We start from the raw sequence: 23,787 nt of genomic DNA on the forward strand, positions 1-23,787 counted from the left end.
CAACGATGTGAAAATAAATGGTTCCGCTGTGCTCCGTGTAAAGGAAACTCTCGTACGCGCTACAGGTGGTTATGATAATTAATTACTATATTCAATTATCACATTAAAGCGGCAGTTTAATTAAACACTGTAATAGAAAAGAACATTGAATTAGTACAATATAATGAAATCTAACTATAAATAGGCTATATATAGTAATATATACTACAATAGTATAGTAGTTGGTATTAGGAACTGGAAACAGGTTTTATCTTTTTAGGGAAGGCGTTAGAACAAAAATATATACATTTCTGGAAAATGTCAAGTTGCAGTAATGTATGGACCCTCGTGTATTTACATATATGACCCAAATCAATGAGCTTAATGTAATTATTAATTTCATTTTTTAAGATTTAATACCGCATAACTTCAGTGTAATCCAAAAAATCAGTACATCATGTTAATCATGTAAGTCTTTTATTAAAGTGCTTTTCAGGTTAGTAAAATTGTGAATATGTTTTACATTCATTACAAAACGTAAACATCGCCCACCTACAGTAATTAGTGCATTTTAACAGGAAAATAAAGCTCTTTTTTTACACTGGAGATATCATCGCTGTGAACAGTGACCTAAAGAAGAATCTGTATTCATTTCAATTACTTTATTATTTGGTAAAACTGAGCTTCCTTAGAAACTCAGCTATCTTTAGAAACCTTCAAGATGCTTTCATCACGTACAGCAAAGAGACAAATGACATTGTTGTAACGTAGATTATTTTTACTTTAGATTATTGTTGTTTACTGGGAAACATGTTGAAATCTTACTTGTTCATACCCTCTAAAGTGAAACCTTTACTCCAGTTATTTCAGTTCACTCAGTTCAGCTTCGGTCAGACTGCATCCGCCTACACAGCCTCCCTCATGCAGCTCAGTGTCATCAGGATACTGGGTTTCTCCTCCATGACGCGCACCAGTAAGTTGTCGATGTATTGCTCTAGTTCTGAAATCTTGCGGTCTCTCTCCGAAAGCTGCTTCTCCTGCTTCAGGACCAGAGAGATCAGTTCATCCTGAGTGAGCTGGGAAAACGGGCCTTTGAGCTCAGCACCATTCGCCTGTGAGAAGAAAACATGAAAAGAACGAACCAACTTAGAAGCCTTTACATAAAAACACTGAAACCACTTTAAATTCTTCTGATAACTGTGTTGAAAAGAAATCTCCCAACACCTTGAAAACATTATTAAGAAAAAGACCTTTATTCTGTCTTGAATTTTCAGGATTCCTGTGGATTTGTTATCTTTTTCTCCTTGAGTGCCTGAGACAGACTGCTGGGCCAGAGGATTAAGGGGTTTTACAGGCTGAAGCCTGCAATGAAAAAAATAAATCAAAGATAAGAGTCTGGAAGTGGAAAATATCATCTTCAACAATTACTCATCAAATTATAGTTGGTGTGTTATGGTTGTGCACAAGTCAATTAGGCTGGACTGACTTAATCAAATACAACGCTTAATATTAGAAGCAAAGATGAAGGAGGACGTCTGATGAAAGATAAATGAGGATGAATCTTTTTATGATGGACCTGGAGCACAGTGTCGGCGGCAGCTGCAGGTGTGTGATGTATAATTTAAGCAGAAACTTATGACTTGCATTAATATTCTCTCAAGGGCTAAACTGTCTCACCTGCGTGAAGCTGTGGGAGGCGGGTCCTTCCTCACGCCCACGTCTCCTTCCTGAGTGTTCTCCCGGCTTCCTTTCACCGGACCCTTCTGGACCGGCACGGCGGTTCTGGCCTCCGGCTCCTGGCTGGCGCTGGTGCCGGCTGCGGGGGGTGGAGGGGCCCGCGCCCCCTTCGATGACCTGGCTTTCGTCTGTGGAGGCCAGCTCACTGAACCTGCATCACCGCTTTCATCGTCTTCATCATCCTCGAACGGGTTCAAGCCGTGGGCCTGTGTTGCTTCCGAGGCCCTGGATGAGGCCTGGTCCTCCACAGAGCGGGGCCTGGGTGGTGCAGGGCCCTTCCCACCCGGCGCCCGGCTCCCGCTGCCGCCAGCCTCCGCCGGAGCCCTGCTCAGCGAGCGCTGGGGGAGGACGCTGGCCGTTCTGACGTCTCGGTCGCGACCCGGCGGGTTCGTTGGCGCCCGATGCCTCCCCGGAGGCTGAGGAGCCGTCCGCTTCTCCCGTTGAGCACCAATCAGGCACTTTTCATCGCTGGAAAGGGTCCTGATTCGCACTGATGACACAGAGGACTCACATCTGGAGATGAGACACAGACTGCATGTTGTTCCAAGACAATTAAGGGATAAATGAAAACGAGACCTCAGGGGAGACTGCTCTTTAATAATCTTCCTTTCAAAATCCCGGATGACTTGTTTTAGATGATTATCAAAGTCTTGTCTAAGTCATTTTTGAAGTAATTGAACCTGCTGCATGGTATAATGAGCTGAAACAGGCACTAAGCACCAAATCTCATTAGCAAAAAGAAACATCTTTGCTCACACAGACGTGTTTCTACTCTCTCATATTCACTCTAATGGTTGTGGAACCATAGCGGTGCCAATTTTATATAAGTGAGAGCTGCCTGTTGCTGTGACTGTTCAGCAGCAGCTCCTGTTCAACATCCAGATCTGTGCATCAGTCAGTTCTGATTATTCTGTTATCGTGATCATCCTCGATACAGATGTCGCATCTCTGCGTCTTTCGCTGTTTTGTTCCTCCTCTGTTACTGATGACGTTGACGTCACACTCGCTTGATTTTAAAGGTTCGATCTTTTTGCGCAGCCTCACGGAAGGAACTTCAACACCTGTCACTTCACTTCACTGATTCCTGTCACATGGATTTCCACGCACACGTTCTGATTTTTAATGAGGCGAGTGCTACGGACCCGGCTCAGCCACAACAGAGAGCAGGTGAATACTGTGAAGTCTGATCACAACTGGAACTTTAGAGTCAAACAGTGACTGTACAGTACATCATACATGTGATTTTCTGCCTAATGACTAAAGGGAACTAAAGGAATGTGTGTAGACGACATTTCAGGTGCTCGCTAATAAATCAAAATCCAAAACTTCGATCCTCCTGTCTGAACAACAACCGCTCAACAGCGCCCTACTGACTCTGCTGGTTAAATCATCCGAGCCGTGATCAACCTTACGGATCAATGGCGGCGACCTACTGCACCTATTCACCGCTGCCAGCAGGTAGGTGGGCCACTAACCTTTCTTCTCGTGACGCTGTGCTGCTGTCAAGTTCATCAGACGAATCAGGATTCTCCTCGAAGGGATTAGTAGAAGTAGAAGCGTCTGTGGGACGTTCCTTAGACACTGCACGATCATTGCGCTCAGAGATCTCTCCATCATTGGACTTGTTCTGTTCTTCTCTTGTCAACTTTTCCCCTTCCTTCCTCACTCGCTCTTCCTCTTCTCTCTTTTCTCTATCAATCCTGATCCTCTCCTGCTCACTCTTTTCATTTCTCTCCTCTTCTCTCCTTTTTTCCTCTGCTCTTCTTTTTACTTCTTCTTCCTTCTTCACTCTCTCCTCTTCCTCTTGTCTCCTTTTTTCTTCTGCTAATCTCTTCGCTTCCTCCCTTTCCTTCCTCACCCTCTCTTCTTCCTCTCTCTTTTTAATTATCTCATCCTCCATCTTTTGTCTCCTTTTTTCCTCTACTATTCTTTTTACTTCTTCTTCCTTCCTCACTCTCTCCTCTTCCTCCTCTCTCCTTTTTTCCTCTGCTATTCGTTTTACTTCTTCCCCTTTCTTCCTCACTCGCTCTTCTTCCTCTTGTCTCCTTTTCTCTTCTTCTAATCTTTTTACTTCTTCCTTCCTCACTCGCTCTTCTTCCTCTTCTCTCCTCTTTTCTTCTTCCATCCTGATTCTCTCTTGCTCAGTCTTTCTAATTCTCTCCTCCTCCTTTATCATCTCTTGTCTCCTTTTTTCCTCTGCTAATCTCTTTGCTTCCTCCCTTTCCTTCCTCACTGTCTCTTCCTCCTCTTGTCTCCTCTTTTCTTCCTCTCTCTTTTTAATTATCTCCTCCTCCATCTCTTGTCTCCTTTTTTCCTCTGCTCTTCTTTTTACTTCTTCCTTCCTCACTTGCTCTTCTTCCTTTTCTCTCCTTTTCTCCTCTGCTAATCTTTTTTCTTCTTCCTTCCTCACTCGCTCTTCTTCCTCTTCTCTCCTCTTTTCTTCTTCCTCTTCTCTCCTCTTCTCTTCTTCCTCTTCTCTCCTCTTCTCTTCTTCCTCTTCTCTCCTCTTCTCTTCTTCCATCCTGATTCTCTCTTGCCCAGTCTTTCTAAATCTTTCCTCCTCCTCCATCCTTTGTCTCTGTTTTTCCTCAGCTTTTCTATCATATTCTTCCTGTTTAGCTCTCTCCTCTTTCAGAATCCTTTCTTGTTCCTCCCTTAGACTCTTTTCCTCATTTATTCTCTCTTGTTCTTCTAGTCTCCTCCTTTCTTCCTGCTCCTCCTTTTCTCTCCTAATCATCTCCGCTTCTTCTGCTTTCCTCCTCCTCTCTTCCTCCAACCTAGCTTTCTGCTCTTCCTCTCTTTTAACTTTCTCCTCTGCCTCCATCCGTTTCCTCTCTTCCTCTAGTTTCAGCTTTTTTTCTACCAGTCTCTCATATTCTTCCTTTTCTTTCTTGGCCATCTCTTCCTTCTGTTTTCTTTCCTGCTCTTTCCTAATCCTTTCCTCTTCCTCAGCCTTTTCCTTCTCCCTTTGTTTGCGTTCTTCTTCCTCTTTTCTCTTTATTTCTGCAGCTTTTCTTTCTTCTTCCTCTAGCCTCCTCTTTTCCTCTAATATTTTATGCTCTTTTTCTCTCCTGACCCTCTCTTCTTCTTGCCTCCTCCTCTCTTCCTGAATCCGTTTCTCCTCCATCTTTATTCGTTCCTCTTCCTGTCTTTGCTTATGTTTTTCCTCCATCGTCCTCCTTTCTTCTTCCTCTAGTTTCTTCTTTTCCTCGGTCTCTTCCTTTATTTTTTTTTCTCGAGTCCTTTCCTTTTCTTCTTCCTCTCGTCTTCTCTTCTCGTCAGCCAGCTTCTCGAGTTCTTGCCTCCTAATTTTCTCCTCCTCCACCCTCATTCTTTCCTCCTCCTCCTCCTCCTCCTCCTCCTCCTCCTCCTCCTCTTCTTCTTCATCTGTGTTTTCCTTTAAATTCTCCACATCAGCTTCCTCCTCTTCTGTCCAGGCTGAATACTGTCTTTCAGGAACATCTTGATGGGAGTCGATGCGAGAGGTCCGCGTTGGTGCTTCCTCACAGTAAACATGGCTGCCATTTATGCACACGTTACTCTGTTCTGCGGTGCTGTGCTTCTGGAGGCCAGAGGAGGACTCTTTGTGGTCTGAGCTTCCTGAGCGTTTATGTAGCTTCAACTTGAACTTCTTTTTCCCTGAAAGCACAGTTGAAAATGGCATTTATTTAATTAAAAAAACCATCCGAGTAAAACGACAGTGATGAAGCTGTTGCTGCTGACCTTCAGACGTCTCCACATTCAGCCCAGACGACTGGCTGCCGCTCAGCGAGGCGCTCGCAGGCAGAACCGACAGAGACTGAGACAGGTTCCTCTGCAGGTTGGACTTGGGGGAAAACAGAGACTTCATCTTGTGCTTCTTCTTCTTCTCGTCCTTCTCCGCAGCCCCGTGTCCATCCCCACGTCCCTCCTCCTCGCTGTCCGTCAGAACCTGAGTGAACGACGGCAACGCCCCGGTGCCGGAGTCCGACTCCTTTTTCTTGCCTCGGACTTTGTCCTTGAACTTGCTGAGGCGGGACCGGGACTTGCCGGCAGCCGAGAGGTCGAACATGCTGGCGGTCATGTTGTTTCTCATGAACTGAATGTCCAGAAGCACCTCTCCTCGGTCTTTGTCGGCTTTTCCAGTCTTGTCCAGCAGCTTAAACCACCTGTTAAACAGAGTAATGCCATCAGAAGGAGCAAGAGCAGGGGCAGCAACAAGTCTGCCTTGAAATAACTTTGTTGTGATTTGGCGCTATATAAATAAAATTGAATTGAAGTCTTTTTTATGGGTATTGATTCTGGTGAATTGCTAACAGTCTTCTTTTTTACTTCCAGAAGGAACATGAATAGTTTTGGAAAGTCTGTGACGGTGTAGAAACAACCACTAACAACTATGAAGAAAGGTTTTCAGCATAATGACACTGTGCCATGTGTTCCACAGTCTAATATGGAAACTTTTGACCATGTCATCAACATTTGACGACCTGTTCCTTTTTCCTCTCTGTGTGTTGTACCACTGCTTACAGACCAAACAAATCACTGGGTCCATCACAAACTACTGTCTAATCTTGAAGTCTAAGAAAACAGAAGCCAACAAATCCATGGGGATCAGTCGGTGTCAGCACGAGCCACGGTTCAGTTCAGACAGAAGGGCCTGAGCAGAATAATTTAACAGAATGGCAAAAAGGAACAGTCAGCATAAAAAGTGCCTATCGTGCGCAAATCTGAGGTCGGCTCAAAAGTGAAAAAACAACTGCAACTCAAATATGAATTCCTGAGGAAATGAGGACGACGCTTCATTTCCTTGTTGTGTGTGTGTGTGTGTGTGTGGTTACACAGCATTAGCAAACTGCTGGTTTTAATATTCTGAATAAGAGGCAACATTGTAAAAGGATCAGCAGGTGTCAGAAAACATCATCACAACTCGACAAACTGCATCGTGCGTTTTTCCTTTTGTCGCTCTTCAGTCGGACATTTCCTCCTCCTCCAAAAACACCTCTGTTGTTCGGCACAAACAAATAAAAGGGGGGAAACCGCCTTTTTCCTGGAGTCTGTGGAGGGGCCAGTCTCGGCGGCTGTGCCCCCTGCTGGTGACGACCGGCGAGGTTTCAGGGTGGACGCCTTCAGAAAACAACATTCCTGTGAGGCTTCTACACGATTAGCCTTCAACAACACACAGCAGACAGATAAGAGACGCATTTATCCGGTTAACTCACAGAATTCTAGTGACATTTATTATTGGTTCAACGCTATGATGTGGTTCACTAGGCCTGGGGCAGGATCAGTGTCCTTCTGAGGGCTTTTATCGTCATAGCTGAATGAATCGGTCCTAATTCAACTCAATGCAGCACTGGTCTCGATCCCAACACTAACCACTGATACTCTGATGTCGGAACACGCGTTCAAGCCACGTGGAAGAAGAAGAAGAAGAAGTTAGTAACTTCAGTTAAATCAGAAGGGAAGTTGCACAAGTGGGTGTGTACGAGTGTGTTTGAGGAGGATGCAGAAGAAAGAATGACGAGTGGCTTTTACTTAACAATGAATGAAAGTGAGGATGATGGTTGAAACTCTTCACTTAATACCCTCAGTCCTGGAACTGGAACAGCGTGTTGTACAGACACAAATAGAGGACAATGCGTGACTCAATGCTTCGTGAACTCATTCTACTTTCTGCACACACACATCCTTCCCTGTGAAGCCCAGCGATAAAACACTGAGTGGCTCAAACCTTTCTTATCAAAGAGACGCAGCAGGAAAACGGCGCAGCGAGTTCAGCAACATGACAGAGACTTCATGATCCGAGGGCCAGAACCGAGCTTATCACCATCGGTCCACATCCACATCCACGAGACCGGAGCCGTTGTACAGCTGATTGCTACAACTCAAATATCTCTTTTGAGACATTTTAGAACTTGTTACAAAGGGAAAGGATGGCTGGATCCTTGTGTTTTGTCACTCAACCGTGACCTACAAAATAAAACATGATACCTCAGCATAGATAAGATGTTTGAGACCGCAGACCTTTCTCAGTTATAGTATGTGTATATCAAAACCCCTCTATACAGTGTCAACGACAGTAAAACCTGGGAGAAAGACACCACTCACTGGAAACAGTGGAGCTTTTGTGTACTGTTAGACTGTGTGTGTGTGTGTGTGTGTGTGTGTGTGTGTGTGTGTGTGTGTGTGTGTGTGTGTGTGTGTGTACCTGACCCTGGCAGACTGTGAGTGTTGTCCTTACTGTTTATTCACTGATAAAGCAGTCAGGAATGTGAGGCTGCAGCTCAGACTTAACGTTCAGACTCCAGGTACAGAACGTGCAGCGAAAACATTGACTCAACATCAGCTGAAGCAGGTTTTGAGGTTTTTACAAAAACAGTGCATTTTCATGGGAAGGAAAGTTTAAACATGCATCGGCACGCAGCGGCGCTCAGTTGAACCTGGTACCGGGTTTCACAACGACGCCAGATGTGATCAGAGATACGGACGGTGAAAACAGACGCGTTCACGCTTCACTGTGAAACTGATCCTGTCGTGGACGGTTGTTATTCGGATCCAACCATTAAAGTGTGTCAGTACATTTACACAAACTGGCTGATACACAGTTAAAGCTGGTCACACGGTGGGGGCTAAAATGCTGCAGTAAACACTCTCCTCTCCCATCTGACTACAGACCTCACGGAGCGACTCAACTTACATGTCAGATTCAACAAGCTGCTATTCATTTCTCCTGAGGTTGGAAAAGATGTTTTAGTGAATATGTGCACAGATGTTTTAGAAACTACTCAAAGTCCAAAGCCTTGAGTAAGTGGCTTATAAAGAACAGTCACATATGAGGAAGGAATAAACATCCTACTGAATTTCTCAGGTTACTGAGCTTTGAAAACAGTGTTTGTGCAGAAACGAGTTATCCTTTAACACATAGTCATTTAAATTACCTGTCTTTAATTATTAATTTCATTTCTTTGGCCAAGGGCATGAGCAGATATAACAACACTACAGACTCTAGAGCAGTAAAGCCTGTGAGGCCAGATCGATGCCTCCATTATCACAAAGGACGGAGGGTTGTTATTGTTTTTAACAACAAAGCCAATTACTTTTGTTCAGCTACCTGAAATGTATTAGAGCAGAATGTGAAAATATAACAATTAGACAGTCAGCTGCATGTTGGCTCTTACTTAAAGGAGTCTGTGAGGCGTCAGATTCAAGGACAAAGTGAATCTTAGCTTGACTTTGTTTTTTTGGAGTAATGCTGATTGGCGTCCTTGAAGACGTTTGTGTGTGTGTGTGTGTGTGTGCGTGTGTGTATGTGTGTGTGGGGGGAAAAGCATGCAGCAACAGCGTCTTTTCCCCACGGACATCATGCTCTCTAATCCACAGCTTCATTTCATGTGGTTTTTAATTACACTGGGTTTGATGGGGATTCTAGAGCTTCCAGGAAGCTGCAGCGCGACTGACAAAAGCAGGAGGTCTTGAAAATCACTTTTCTTGTTTGTGCCCGTAATGAGTTCCTCATTTACGTACTGTATAGCCACAGTAAAAGGAACATCTGCCCTGTTGTGAGGTAACCTGCATAGAGCTAAAGGAAACTAAAGAACCCAAACACACGCAGATAATGTGAAAGAGATGAAAACAATATTGAACTTCTTAACCCATGCAAATCAAATTAACCTGCAGCTTCGCAGAAAGCAGTTTGTTGCTTTGTGGCTCCCTCACACACTGACACTGGCTGGAGCATTAAAATGAGCAGCACCAATGTACTAATAGTAATAAACAGGCTTAACATCTCTGGTTCCAGCTTCCTGCCGCGTGTGCAGCACTCACTCCGTCTTGTCGCGGCCCTTGTCTTCGCTCAGCTGCAGCAGGTCGATGACAGCCTGGCCCAGGAGCTTGTCCGGACCCACCAGGGCCCGGTGCAGGACGTGCACGTGCATGGCGCCGCCGCGGCCCGCGGGCGGCAGGTCGAACGCGGCCTCCTCCTTCCACACCGGCGCCACGCTCTTCTCCGCCACCGACGTCTGGTACTTGTCCTTTCCCAGCTGCATGAGCGCGTACGCGTCGTTGGTGCCGCCTTTGCCCTTCACCCGGAGGCCCCTGGCTTGGAGCACCGTTACCTGGACGCTGGTGGGACACCACTGCTCTCCCGTCAGGGACATTGCTGCTGCTCCGCCTCGCGACACAGTTAAATCCACCGGCCAAACGCGACGGCGCCGAGCATCTGTGCGGACACAGCGCGACGCGCAGCTGAAGCGAGGAAAGGTTTTCCCGTGCGCTTTGCCGGAGTTGAGGAAACAGCTGACTGGGGGGCGTGGCTACAACCGCGGGGCGGCGCTAGCGGAGACACGCCCACAGATTAACAGGTTACGTGATTTCTGGAACGGCGTGAGCGCTCTGTGGGACACACCTGAGCCGCCTGAACGCCTGTCAGACCCGATCAGCGTCCTCCCACATCAGCTCCATTCACACACAAAAGAAAAGAAGGAAGTTATGAAGCACTTTTATTATTTCATGTTCCTGGGTGGCGTTAATAAAGGTCAGACACAAGGCGGGGACGAAGCTCGTGTTCTATAATCCAGTCTCGCGTGCTCTGACTCTACCGCCACACCTGAAGTCACCGAAGAGCTTGGCTTGAATAACTGTGAGCTGAGGCCTGAATACGTGCAGGTCTGACTCCTGTGTATGCACGGGATCTTACTGTGCATCTGATGAGCACTGATGGGGAAAACGTCCTCACGCGTTCATGTTGGGACACTGACTCCTGCTGTTTGAAAAGGGGAATAAAATAAAAAAAAGAATACAGCTTCTGCTTGAAGGTTCCACCTTAAACCCCTGAATTAAAGGTTTTGGTAACAATGCAAAGCAAACAAATAAAACGTCACTTTATGTTCCAGCCCTGAAAAGGTCTGATTAGTCTAGGATTAGGTCTACACACATTTATAGCAACTAGAGCCAATTACCGACTGACGTACGAGTGTTGGCACTGCCAGCGTGTCTGGGTGTTACATAAAAACTGTAGTACTAGACACTAATATTAGACCCTGTAATTATTGCTCTCACTACAGGAAAGTAAAGTAAAACTCGGGTCATTTCAGGGTCCCGGTCTAAGAGCAATGAGTTCAACGCATTCTTTCTTTCTCTTACTGATAATAATGATAACCAATAACTTAGTGTTTTTAATCTATATGCAATAATACTCTCAATATCCTCTCCTTCAAAAAAGGAGAATACCAAAACTTACTAAATAAAAAAAGTATAAAAGTATGAAAAACAAATAAATATTATATTTTCCAAAGAAATTAACACAACACAAAAAACAAAATCAAGGTCAAAAAAAACAAAAATACATGCAGTGCTACGTTTCACCACTAGGTAGCGGTGTTTGACTTTTAATCATGCAACCAGGTTTGGGAGCAGCAGGAAAACCTGGAAGAAACCTGGAAAAACACCAAAACACCACACACACTGGAAACAGTGGAGCCTCTGTACGAGGTGTGTGTGTGTGTGTGTGTCTGTGTGTGTGTGTGTGTGTGTGTGTGTGTGTGTGTGTGCGTTTGGGTGACATCAGTATGCGATACATGGTCACTGACGGTAAAACCTGGGAGAAAGATGGAAAAACACCACTCATTAGAAACAGTGGTGCTGTTGTGTACTGTCAGACTGTGTGTGTGTGTGTGTGTGTGTGTGTGTGTGTGTGTGTGTGTGTGTGTGTGTGTGTGTGTGTGTGGTGTGTGTGTGTGTGTGTGTGTGTGTGTGTGTGTGTGTGTGTGTGTGTGTGTGTGAGCAGCTTCATCCAACCTGGCAACATCTCCGTGTCGTACCTGGAGGAACCTAACTAATATTAACTTAGCTAAAACTTTATAAGCATTTAGACTTCAGCTCTTATGAGAATTGGAAGAATGTTCTCTCGGTCCAGGAGAGGATGTTTAGTTCAGTCATTCAAAGCTGTCTGTGTTTCTGTCTGTGTTGATCTGACCTGAGTCGAGTCAGTTCAACACTGTCTCAGGCTGCAGTAATGTTGTAATACACTATACAGTATACTGTTGAAGTATGACTGTAGTTTAATAAGCACCGCAGGCCTCCCACTTCGCGTTCACTGCTAATGCATAAACAGTGATGTGATCAAAGTGATGAAATTACGCAACCGGATCCCCGGAGACCACGGCTCTACAGCAGAGGAGGTTGCAGCTGAGAAAACAATGGGCAGGAATGACAGAAACGTTCTACACTGCTCCTGAAGCTTACTCAAGCATAAGTAGGTCACATGCTGTAATGCATCAGGCCTCGGTGCCTGGACCTGAAGGGAGGACGTTTAAAGGAGCTCAGCCATTTTAACTGACCAGTCCTCATTCCTTCTTACGTGTGATGAAGACTATTAGCGCAAGTGTTGGAGAATATTTAGCAACTTTTTAAGACCTCAGGGGCTGAGCTGCCACGTTCCCTGTCTTTGATGAATGAAGGGACTTCATCCCAGGAGGCCTGGTCCCCACAGAACCTTCACCGCCTCAGATGTCCGGCCCGTCCCCAAAGAGCGCTCCTCCCAGGAGTCTGCTGCAAAGCCTCAGTCCCAACAGCAGCAGCGTCGTGCTCTGAGCTCGACGCTCCCAGGGGTCCGGTCCAGCGAGGACTGAGTAAGAACCGAGACAAATCCTGTAGCGGAGGTTCAGACAAACGCTTCAGAGACGAGCAAAGTGTCACCAGAAACAGCAACAAGTCTGTTCTGACCCGTCTTGAGTCCGAAATCAGACGTCTGTGCTGGACAAAGGCTCAAATATCAGTCAGAGAAGCTTTTATAATCTCAGCGTTCACTTCAGGTGAGCATTACTACATGTGCAGCTCATACAAAGACGACAACTGTTAGAAAAATGAAGTGTGAACACTCTGTGGCTGTTGAAGTCAGCACATGTTAAACATGAGGTAACGTAAAACAGCAAGTAAACACCTGCGTCAGAGTCATAGCTCCACTGAAGCACACACACTCACACACACAAAATGCAAAAGCACCACGGTGTCTAGTGAATGGTGTTTTTCCATCTTCCTCCCAGGTTTTACTGTCTGTCACACACACACACACACACACACACACACACACACACACACACACACACACACACACACACACACACACACACACACACACACACACACACACACACACACACATGTTTTCATTCTCATATGGAGAAATCACGCCTTCACACCTTCAGGTCGAATAAAAACCTTTATTTATGTTGTATAGATATTCTGCTACAAATGCTTTTCTAACATGCATAGTTTCACACAGTCGACGACAGGTCAAATCACAAAGTAAGAGTTCTCCCTAGAAAAACCATCTTAACTTCATAGCATGCATACAGTGTTTCGCCGTATCCACTCAGGAGGAGTCAACCAATAATTCAGGGGGCTGCGTTTCAAGCAGCCTTCCTGAAAACCTGATCCCATGGATCCTATTAAATCACAAACACTGAGATACTTTTGTAAACTTTCTTTGGCTTTTTCCATAAAGAAGCTAAAATCGCCTCCTTACACTTATTAGTAATAAAGAAACAGATTTAGGATCAGTTCCGGGAGGAGGATTGCTTCATTGGCTTTGAGGTATTAAAAGTGAGAATGTCACCAAACAACACCAGAATCTGTGTGTTATCTGGACTTGAACGCAGCGCGGATCATCTCACGGCCTCATCTACTGTAATATTCAGTATCTGTAAAACATATACGGCAGTGGTCAAAGGAAACAGGCCGAACAGTGGGTGAGAGCAGCTGAGAGACTGACACACACACAGTTCATCACAGTAAGATATTAAAGTCAGAAGAACGGCATCGACGCTACGTCACACGGGACAAATACACGTTTCCCCACTCAGGGTTCGACAGAAATCCTAAAGGAGATACCGACTCTGGGACAAACAACGGTACTTTATATGAACAACGAAACACAAACGCACAGCTTTGACACAACCACACACAGGGTCTGCTTATTGCCATTGTATTTGTGCTTAAGACATCGTCAGCGTGTTGTGTTTGGTCTGTTTGTCGGCGCTGGGGGTCGAAGCTGCGTCTTCGCTGCTACAGCTGCTCGTGATAGACTAGTGTTTGTGCGTTGACCCCATTTACCTTTTAAAAACCTTTTACTTTTTAAAATATACTTTGTAAAAGTCCAAAAGAAGAAACAGCAGCGTGGAGTCGACAGCGTCTCACTGGCAGTTTCAGGCAGGGTTGATATGTTTGTGTTTGCTAGTTCACCAAGGGGAGGATCCACCGGTACCGGTCCCTCCCCGGTCCACTCCCAGCAGAGGTTCTGGTGGCCTCGGGTCCACGCGCTTCCGGCTGCGAACTCACCGTGACATCATCCGGACGAATTCTGTGAATTTCAGAGACGAAATTGTGTATGTGAATAGAGTGACTGAGAACAGCAGCGGCGCCGAGGCGTCGGTTTCTCTGCAGACGCTCGCGGAGGTGAAATAATCCGCGGGCGTGGAGATAATCCGACAGGCGGACCTCCCGCCTCCCTTCCCTCACGCCGCTATCAGCGGGCGCTGGGATTTAAAACGGGCCGTCGCGGCACCAGCATTTCACTCTTTACCTTCAAAGTCCACGTGTCCGTCCCCGTTGAGGTCGATGTCCCGCAGGATGTCCTCCAGGTCCCTGTGTCCGACCTGCAAGAGTCGGGGGAGCGTGTGCGTCACCAACGCGGGCCACATTTAGAGGATGCGGTCCGACTCCTCCCGCAGCTTCGTACCTGTTGTCCCAGGAGCTTCTTCATGGCTTCTCGGAGCTCGGCCGTGCTGATCTGCCCGTCGCCGTTTGTGTCAAACTGCAAATAAGACGAAGCAGAGATTCACATGTTGAAGATGAATCACATTCATCAGATTTGCACTTCTCACCACTACTTCCTCTCCCCTGACTTTTCTCACCTCCTTGAATGCGTCCCTCAACTCCTTCACCCCAATCATGTCAGCCGTTTCAGCCAGAAGCTTGGGCCCCATGAGTTCGACAAAGTCCTCAAAGTCCACGTGTCCTCCCACTGTTGGGAAGAGGAGAGCAGCACAGCAACAGAGCTCAGAGGCGGAGATGCTTCATGCACATGCAACCGCAGCTTCACTCACAGTTCATGTTGATCTGCTGGCTCAGTTCTATCAGCTCCATCTCTGTGGGCATGTATCCCATGGTTCTCATGCAGTTCCCCAGGTCCTTGCAGCCGATGAACCCGTCTTTGTCTTTGTCGAACTCCTTGAACGCCTCACGCAGCTCTGACAGCGTGAGAGGAATGAAAAAGTAATAAAGAAACTTTTGCAATAAGGCTTTTTCCAACATGCACTTGGCTGTTGAAGTTTGTCTGTGATTTTAATTTGATTCCATTCCAGAAATGTGTCTCACCGTCCATTTCTTCCGGCCTCAGCTCTCGATCCTGTGGAGGAGAAAAGTGCACGGTCAGCATCCGAGCTCCTACCCACGCCCGTATGCAACATCCCTCCCCGGACGGAAACAGATAAGAAACTGCAGGTGTGAGCCGTCGAACAGCAGGTCTCCTTCCAGCCGGAAAGGAAGAGCTCAGCGGCGGTCACACGCTGACGTGTTTGGAGAGGATGAAAACGTGCAGACTCCCGGCGCTGGGCCAAAAAAGAGCCCCGCTGCAGATACTGGGACAGGAGTCAAATACAGCCTTCTGCAGCACATAGGGCACCGTCATACGACTCATTTATTGTACATAGATGTGTGTATAAGGCTTCTTTTTATAGAAAGGCTTAAAGAGATGAAAGACTGAGCAGAACGGACGCAGAATCAGTCCCCGTCTATTAGGACCAACCAGAACCTTGACTCATCTGCTGGAAATAAACAAAGAGAATTTGATTTCATGTTCCCCCGTCCCGCTACGAATGTCCACCGGGCTTAACAGAACTGCAGCCGCATGCATGAGCACGCACGCACGCACGCGCGCGCCGGCGCCCGAGACGCTAAAGCTCCGAAACGCGAAGAGACGTCGCGAAAAACGCACCCTCTCGGTTCCGCCTCTCGGTTCCGCCTCTCGCGCATGCGTGTTAGCGCAGGCGCTCCGGCCACGCACGTTCACGAGCTTTAGCTGCCGCGCGCCCGACCGCTCTCATGCACCCACGGGACGTTTTCTGGACTTACGTACAGCCTGCCGGCTCTCGGCGAAGCCTTTGCGTAGGAAGATGCACGCCGGCCCCAGCACGTTGTGCATGTTGGCTCCGTTCTGGGCCAGGGCCACTAGCGGCTCGAGGTAGGCCCCCCCGGAGCCCCCCTCCTCACAGGACTGCACTGCTTTGTACTTTTTCTTCTGGTCCTGGGTGCGGGGTGGGGGTCCGAGCGGGGGGGCAAAGACAGGGGGCAGAGACTGTGACTCAGATTGAGGCAGTGTGGAGCGAACAGTGAGCACACGGGTGGTGGAATGGACACATGGCTGTCAGTCACAGGGAGGCGTGGAGTCGCATCAGTCATGGACCAGTCAGATGGAGGAAGGCCCTCAGTCAGATGAGATGGATGTGGATAACGTACCGTGACACATGCAAGTGATGCCATGAGAGTGTGTCCTCCTGCATAATCAAACTAATCGCTAGCGTCTGTTTGATCATCTGGGACCTAAAAAAACCCAACGACAGGATTCGTGAGCATATTTGCATTAACCGACAGCACGATGAGGATGAACTAATGGGATTCATGCTGGGCTGGAGTTTGATAAGACCACAGATCAGCCAACTGGAAAATTATAATCACCAATTAGCGAATCAACCGGGGGCTGAGTTGCTCCTATAAACAGTGGCCCCGGTCGCAGAGCTACAGGTTCATTAAGAGCAGGCGGTGGACGGAAAAGCCTGCGTTTCACCCGCCGCCGACAAACATCCAACTCAGAGGATGATAATCCTGCTAAAAGCCAGTGGAGGAGACTCACAGTGACAGCACATTCCCGAGGGACCGCTTCTGCTGTTGCCTTAAATCACTCACACGAGCAGGAATCTGGCCTCGGATGCTCGTTTGGGCGAAGCGTCGGCAGAACGAAACGCTGGTGAGTCCACGTCACGCGCAGGTGAAGCGCGGCGTGAGGTGACCTTGGCTCGCACGCAGCCCCACCGGGCACTGACCAACGCACGGCGCCAGAGACGCCACTGTGAAGGCCGTTATATAAGCAAAAAAAAAAAAAAAAAAAAAACGGTGCCAGAGACGAGCTGAAGTCAGAAAGTTCTGCAGCTCCGCGGCTCCACGGCACAGATGGCGCCGACAGTTGCTCGTCGTACGGAGGACGTGCAGCCGCTGGCGTGGACGGGGGGGCGGCAGATGTCAGCCCAAAGCACGGGTCGGCCAGCGGAACCGGCGCGTTGGACCCGCCGAGCGGTCCCGTGCAGCAGGTGCAGGTTCACAATGTCCTGCGTTGAGAACTGAAGGTAAACAAACCACTGACTGGAAGTGCAGAGTCCTGGACCTCCAGCTGGAACCCAGTCACACGGAGCCTAACGGTCAGTCAGTCGGGTCTGTGGGTCGGGTCATCGACGCACCGTGAGACGAACATGCAGGAACCCCGGTGGGGGGAGGGGGGGGGGGGGTGCCTCTTACCTTCTTGGTGAAGATTTTGAGCGACTTTACAGAGTTGCCCATTGCAAGAAGTGGAGTCCTCCGCGTTTTGCGTGTCCTCTCTACGCGTGTCTGCGTGGGTCTGCGCGTGTGCGTGTGCGGGTGCACGTGCGTGCGTGTGCGTGCATGCATGGGGACGGGGGTGCCCGTGGAAGGGGAAGGGGGTTCAGTGGGTCACTGGCTAATGCGTGGGGACGTGTGGGGAAGAGGCAGCGAGCGGAGCGGAGGGGGGGGGGGGAGGACGGAGCCGCCGGAGGCGAGGACGCCGGGAGGCACGAGGGGGAGGAAAGGGGGAGACAAAGGGAGGAAACGTGTGAACAAGGAGCACGGACAGAGCACAACAACACAGAGATAAGAGGGAGAGGAAACATGCATGAGATCAAAGCCGGATGCAGGCGCCGGGAGTGGAAGCAGCCGATCGCTTATTCATTCCGTCCCATTCTCTCTCCCACAGTGTCTTTCCACCTCCCTCCACTCTACCCCTTCTAGCTCTGTCGCTCCCTCATCCCCGCTCTCTCTCTCTCTCTCTCTCTCTCTCTCTCTCTCTTCCCCTCACCCTCTCTCCCCGACTACAGTTTTACGCCACAGTTTCAAATCACGAATGTGACAGAAGAACCTCATTCGGACAAGCATATTACCTTCCCCTGAGCAAGACGCTGGAGACGCTAATCCAAACACACACACACACACACACACACACACACACACACACACACACACACACATACACACACACACACACACACAAATCCATATATACACTCGATTAAACACATGCGGATGTGGGGCTCTGGAGCTAAAAATACGACACACGCTCCTCTCTCTCTCTCTCTCTCTCTCTCTCTCTCTCTCTCTCTCTCTCTCTCTCTCTCTCTCTCTCTCTCTCTCTCTTTCTCCCCCTCGTGCTCCACCACTGCTCCCCCATTCTACCCCCTGCATCCACGCCTCCCTCTCTCTCACAAGCATCACAAAGTCATGTTAAGCCCGAAGAGCTTGGCGCCAGATCAAAGCCAGGACGCGCAAGAAATGACACATGGATTCTGAACCACCGGGAAAACAGCACACAGGAACACGCACGCACACACACACACACACACACACACACACACACACACACACACACACACACACACACACACACACACACACACACACACGCGTCTCTATAAGTCTTTGGTTCTGCATCTCTGCTTTGCAATGAAATGATTTTCACTAAAGGACGATGCAGCACGTTTGCAGGAGGCTCGACCTTCTATCCAGTCAGACGAGGCCTCTAATTATGTGTGACTTCATACGAGTGTCGTGGAGCAGGAAGGAGCAGAGAGTCTCTACCAGCCACTCAGGCTCCCCATCGTTTTACTCTCCAGCATCCTAAAGATGCAGAATGTTTAATGTCTTAAAATGACATCATCTTAAAAAAAATATGCAAATGTGATAAATCTACATCTACTTGTTAAAGCTTTTCCATCAGATGAGTGTTATAACTTAGTGAAAGTCAAACATCCACGTGAAGCAACGACACACTTTGAGTGATCAGAGACCTGGGCCCCTCTCCCACCTGTGGATAAAACGCCCACCCACAGCTCCCAGTACAAACCCAGTTCAGTGGCATTCTCTCCTCAGGTCCCTGTAACACGGACGCACATCCTCCCTCTCCTCCCTCTCCTCTGCTGCTCGACCTTGTCTGTTCCCTGCTACTCTAATAAACACGTTCACGCAGAAGCCGTCTCGGCTCTCGCTCCCATTCAGGATCTCTGCAAATGATTCAGCCGGCCTCTCACCGGAGGCTCATTGTGAACTTCAGAACACATCAGACGTCAGCCATAGGAGCCGTCAGCTCTCATAAAGTCAGGCACGGGCATGAGATCCATCCCTCTCTCTCTCTCTCTCTCTCTCTCTCTCTCTCTCTCTCTCTCTCTCTCTCTCTCTCTCTCTCTCTCTCTCTCTCTCTCTCTCTCTCTCTCCGCCTGCATCCTTCTCCATTTCCCTCACACACTCTCATTCTGATGCACACGTTTACATAAGAGCAAACCTACTGTGAAGATGAAGTTCTGTTTGTCTCACTGTAAAGTACAGTACTGTGTATATACACATATATGGACATAGTAAACCGGCTTCTGATGCTGATGTTGAGGTCGAATGCATCCTGCTCCCGTCTCTGACATCAGCTCTGGTAAATGAGGCACAAAGGGAGGAATGGCTGCAGCAGCGTGTTCGTCATCAACCTTTGCAAAGTGGAATGAACGCTGTTCCCTCCAAGGTCGAGCAGCTCTTTTCTCTGGAGAGCCTGAAACCTCCGCGTCCCCGGCTGCGGTGACCGTGAGGCGCTTCTCTGCGTGCGCGTTCGTCGTCATGAGCCTCACGAACGTCTCGGGAGCCGACGCGTACGACCGGCGTCATCTTCCTGCGTTCAAAATATTGACATGTCTCAGTTCATACTAATAAACTCTGTTTTCCCTCTGACTCATTTGTGCCTCATTCTGCGATATTTCCCTGTGTCTCTGACTGATTTTCCCTTCAGCTCTAGGCTCCACACACACACACACACACACACACACACACACACACACACACACACACACACACACACACACACACACACATATATACTGTACTTGTGCATTTGTGAACCCAGGCTCTTGCGTTTCTGCCTAATCCTCGTCTCAAACGGGATTTAACCAAAGAGTGAATCTTCCACCTCCTTCTTCTCCAGCACAGATACAAAAATATCCATCTGTGTCTAAAAATAGCCACGTGCGCTCCAGACACACTGGAGGCATATGCTGGGGGTGGCTGCAACGATGCCAGTCTCTTCCTTCTGGCTCGTTCTCCCTGTTTCATTCCATTTTCTGTGTCCCAGACGCCGCTGAGCTCAATGTGACCCCAGGAAGCGGTGGCGCTCGGATCAAACAGAGAAGAAACGGCCGACAGGAAACGTGAGTGGCTGAGGGTGAGTTACAGGAAACGCAGTGGAGGAAGTCAGGAGCTAATCTGTGCTCAGGACCTTTCCTCACACTGTCTCCAGAGCTGTCAGGTGGGAGCAGAGAAGCGAGAGCTGATGAGTGGTCCCCTTATATAACAGTCATCAGGTCTGCCAGCAAACTCCCTTCCCTTTATATTCTGTTTCCTGGTTCCTGATTTATCTGATTCCCTCGCTTCCTTCACTGCCCTTTCACTTTTTTCCTTGGCTCACTGATGTGACACACACACACACACACACACACACACACACACACACACACACACACACACACACACACACACACACACACACACACACACACACACACACTCCCTTCCTCCCTCTCGCGCACTCAAACACGTGCAGACCTGCGACTACAAGCAGCGACTGCTCCCTCTACTGGTTCGTACGCAAACGCTGTCATCTGGGTTTAATTGGAAGAGAAAAGCTATTATCTCCTCAGCAAGAGCTCCTCAGCGGGAGATAAGGTCCGGCTCACGTTGACCCTTCAGCGCAGCTCGCCGGCGCATTTCCACATTTCCTGCGCTGAGTTTTTTAGAACAAGGTCAGTGAAGGTTAGAGAATCGGAAGGATGTGATGATTGTTCAGAATCTCTAAAAATAGAAACGTGTTTCCACTGGGACAAAGAGCTGCTGTCGCTCTGCCCTTGATCAAGGTGTAACCTGGAGAACGTAAACGTCTGACTGCGCGGAAAAGGGGATTCTGAGGACGTTCCGTGCCTGATTTAAATCAAATCAATCAGTTGCATCAAAACACATCAATAACCATCAAACTGCAAAACACTTTCCAGCAGAGGAGCCAGTTGTCCTCTATAAAGCAAACGCTTCCTTCCTCTGGTCTCCAAAAATCAGGTCTTGATGGAGTAGTTTTAGCCTCTTTCAGCAGCGGCAAATGAGCTGCTTTGGGATTTTATATGGATCTTGATGTTACATAAGAAAATATAAAAAGATTTTTAGTGGGAAACTTCTCACCCTGCTCTTTGTGTTACGCTGTCACATCTATTCAAGGGGCATTAAAAGCGTATTAGCGCGTCTGTGAGGTCACTAAAATGGAAGAAGCCTCTGCAAGATGCTGTGCGAGTCCCCAGACCCCCTTCGTCTCACTCTCTCACTCCTTCGCCCCGTTCTTATCCTTACGCGGCCCGGCCGATGACGTGCACGGACGCGGAACTTGCGTCCGGCCGCGCCTGATGCGCCTCGGCTTCACGGTGACGTCACGGCGGACGGCGCAAACCTGTGTGAACCTGGTGATTCGCTCAAAGAGCACAGATTCGCCCATCGCTGAGGGAGCGCTTGATGATCGTGCGCTGAGCTGACGAGCGCGTGGTCCGGCGTCCTGTGCAGTTCGTTTGAGCGCTCCCTCCGCGGACGCCGGTTTGCGGGTTCAGCAGCTCCACGCACATTATAGCGCACACAGCTGCATGAATTTGTGCATCAATGGAAGCCCTGAGACTGATTGAAGCGCTGGCCTGGATTCAGAGGAGTTATTTTTGGAGTACATTAACACGCAAAGAGGTGCTGTAATTGTCTGCTCTTAAGCTTTTTATCATCATCACCGAGAGAAGGATTTCAATAATACGAGTGGAAATGAAATCCCGAGCAACTGATGATCTTCCCGTGGTTCACTCGAGACCTGACTTGTTGCAGGTGGAGAGGTGATGCATCAGTTGCCACTGAACTGATAGGTGAACAATGCCTTCCTCATCATAACGGTTGACTTACCTGCGCGTGCGCGTGCGTTTGCGTTTGGGTGTGCGTGATAAGGTCTGAGTGACTCTACAAAGTTTTTCCACGCGGCAGGAAAGCCGATCCCCCACGCTGCCGTTCAGGTGACGGGCACAATGAAAGCAGTTGTATTGGCGTCGGGACGCATCGCGGACCGGACGGCCCGTCACCATGAAAGTGATACCAGATACATAGAGGAGACAGGTCGGGATAGAAAACGTGCATCCATTTTTAATCTGCCCAAACGGCGCGAGCGCCCCTGTCGTACGCGTCAGTGGGCAGCGGCTTCACCTGCATCTCACCCGTGAACCTCCACCTGCTCCACTCCACATCTGCTCCCCACGTTGACCACTGCTCATCTGCAGCTGCTGTTCGCCAGAGGATTCACGAACTTTACTTGTATTAAAGAAATTATTTGTGATATAAAACCTTTTCCATTTATTACTCGGATCTTTGTGCCATTTTCAATCAAATGCTCAGTTTCTCAGTTATTGCTTCCTTTACACTTTGTAATCGCGCCTTTTACGGGTGTTACGCGCATTTAACAGTCCTACAGGACTTAAGCTGATGCTGTTAGTCAGTGACAAACGTCTGATTCTCTGCAGCACGTGTTCTTTGAATCGGGCTTGCATGTTCCCTACAGCCCAACAGGCGTCTTACCTGACCGAACACCGACTTCACGATGGGATGGAGACTGGACTCGTACTCGGACGAGGTCGCGCTCAGCCTTTTGGACGCGCGGCTGGACGCGGGCATCACCGCTGCGCCGGACGCGGGCGCGTCAGAGCAGAGGCTGGAGGACGAGCCGGTCGTGACTCTCTCCCTGGGCTCGAAGAAGAACGCCGCGTCGTCCGGGTGCTTTGGATAGGATGGAGTTGGAGAAGTCCTCCTGTCCGGCCGGGACGCGCCCTGGTGATGCGCTGCAGGAGGCAGCTCACCTCGGGAGGAGTCGTGGTGGTGATGTGAGTGTTTGGACCTGGAGGACTTGCTCCGCTCTTTCTGATTCCGGCTCTTGTGCCTCACATCCTCCCGTGCGCAACCGTCATCCGGCGTGCCGGCTTGCCGGTAGGAGTGGTTCTTCTGTCCCTGATGCTGGTCGCCCACGTTGCGGGTCTCCGAGTGTCTCGGTTGGCAGAGAGGTCTCCGCGCGCTCGGCTCGCAGTCCGCCGTCCACGCTGCATCACCGCCGCCTCCAGCTCCGGCTCCCGCGGTGTGATGGTGAGATCGGTGGCTCCGCTGACCGTGCGGACCATGATCCGAGTGCGCAGACCTGCGGCTGAGCCCCGACGATTTCAGCAGAGAAGTAGTCGACTCGCTTTTGGGAATAGGAGAGCTCATCGTCACCTGCGAGTCGAATTGAAGCTGCTGGAGGCTGTCGGTCGAATAAAGAAAACGAAGGCAGACCTCCCCACGTGCAGGTGCACAGCAATAGCCAGTGGACACCCCCTCCCCTCCCCCCTCCTCTCTAGGAGCGCGTCCACACACACACGACCGCCACTGCACAGCGCGCGGTGACGAAGTTGGAGCAGCAACCACCTGATCGAGCGCCGGCAGAGGAGCAGTGCAGTTCGGCGACCCGGTGCCAGGCGGTCGGTCCGACGCTGCTCAGGCTCGTCCTGCTAAGTTTGGATGACAGCGCTGCGGCTGCTGCCGCTGCTGCACGCGCTGCTGCTGTGTCTCGCACCCAGTTCATGCGCAAAGTTCAGTAAGACTCGCGTCACTGCACAGCCAGTGTTTTTGCACAATGAGCTGATTGGAGAATACTTATTTTTATGTGAATTACTGAGCACAATGGAAAAA

General features: G+C 49.0%; 2 protein-coding genes across 5 annotated transcripts; both read right to left on the minus strand.

The window, feature by feature from the left end:
• Positions 1-439: 439 nt before the first annotated feature.
• On the minus strand, positions 440-10,010 carry LOC114866762 (golgin subfamily A member 6-like protein 22). Its single transcript, XM_029168903.3, has 6 exons — positions 9,520-10,010; positions 5,440-5,864; positions 3,192-5,355; positions 1,657-2,229; positions 1,230-1,341; positions 440-1,091 (listed from the first exon to the last, which is right to left on the minus strand). Exons 1-6 carry the CDS (start codon positions 9,849-9,851, stop codon positions 885-887), a joined length of 3,813 nt encoding a protein of 1,270 aa, XP_029024736.1. The 5' UTR covers positions 9,852-10,010; the 3' UTR covers positions 440-884.
• A 2,890-nt stretch (positions 10,011-12,900) lies between these two features.
• cabp1b (calcium binding protein 1b) lies at positions 12,901-23,605 on the minus strand. Of its 4 annotated transcripts, none has more exons than XM_029169010.3 (8): positions 17,263-18,089; positions 15,830-15,997; positions 15,070-15,100; positions 14,799-14,942; positions 14,607-14,716; positions 14,432-14,506; positions 14,276-14,348; positions 12,901-14,053 (listed from the first exon to the last, which is right to left on the minus strand). In XM_029169010.3, the coding sequence occupies exons 1-8, from the start codon at positions 17,410-17,412 to the stop codon at positions 14,028-14,030; spliced, it is 777 nt and encodes a 258-aa protein (XP_029024843.1). In that variant the 5' UTR covers positions 17,413-18,089; the 3' UTR covers positions 12,901-14,027. The 4 variants fall into 4 exon arrangements, with proteins under 4 accessions (XP_029024843.1, XP_055369418.1, XP_029024842.1 ...); XM_055513443.1 differs by lacking the exon at positions 17,263-18,089 and adding an exon at positions 16,429-17,226; XM_029169009.3 differs by lacking the exons at positions 15,830-15,997; positions 17,263-18,089 and adding an exon at positions 22,648-23,605.
• Positions 23,606-23,787: the final 182 nt, after the last annotated feature.

The sequence above is a fragment of the Betta splendens genome, chromosome 12 (genome assembly GCF_900634795.4).
Source record: "Betta splendens chromosome 12, fBetSpl5.4, whole genome shotgun sequence".
NCBI classification, from domain to species: Eukaryota; Metazoa; Chordata; class Actinopteri; order Anabantiformes; family Osphronemidae; genus Betta; species Betta splendens.

Bases quoted from the DNA above. Each gene is read 5' to 3' on its own strand.
- LOC114866762 (XM_029168903.3), bottom strand. From the start codon at position 9,851: ATGTCCCTGACGGGAGAGCAGTGGTGTCCCACCAGCGTCCAGGTAACG. The intron at 5,865-9,519 runs GTGAGTGCTGCA...TCTGTTTAACAG, and splicing joins AAGGGCCGCGACAAGACGGA to GTGGTTTAAGCTGCTGGACA. The intron at 1,342-1,656 runs GTGAGACAGTTT...TTTTCATTGCAG, and splicing joins CCTCCCACAGCTTCACGCAG to GCTTCAGCCTGTAAAACCCC.
- cabp1b (XM_029169009.3), bottom strand. From the start codon at position 23,325: ATGAGCTCTCCTATTCCCAAAAGCGAGTCGACTACTTCTCTGCTGAAA. The intron at 14,943-15,069 runs GTGAGACACATT...TCACGCTGTCAG, and splicing joins GAGGCCGGAAGAAATGGACG to AGCTGCGTGAGGCGTTCAAG. The intron at 14,717-14,798 runs GTGAGTGAAGCT...TCTTCCCAACAG, and splicing joins CCAGCAGATCAACATGAACT to TGGGAGGACACGTGGACTTT.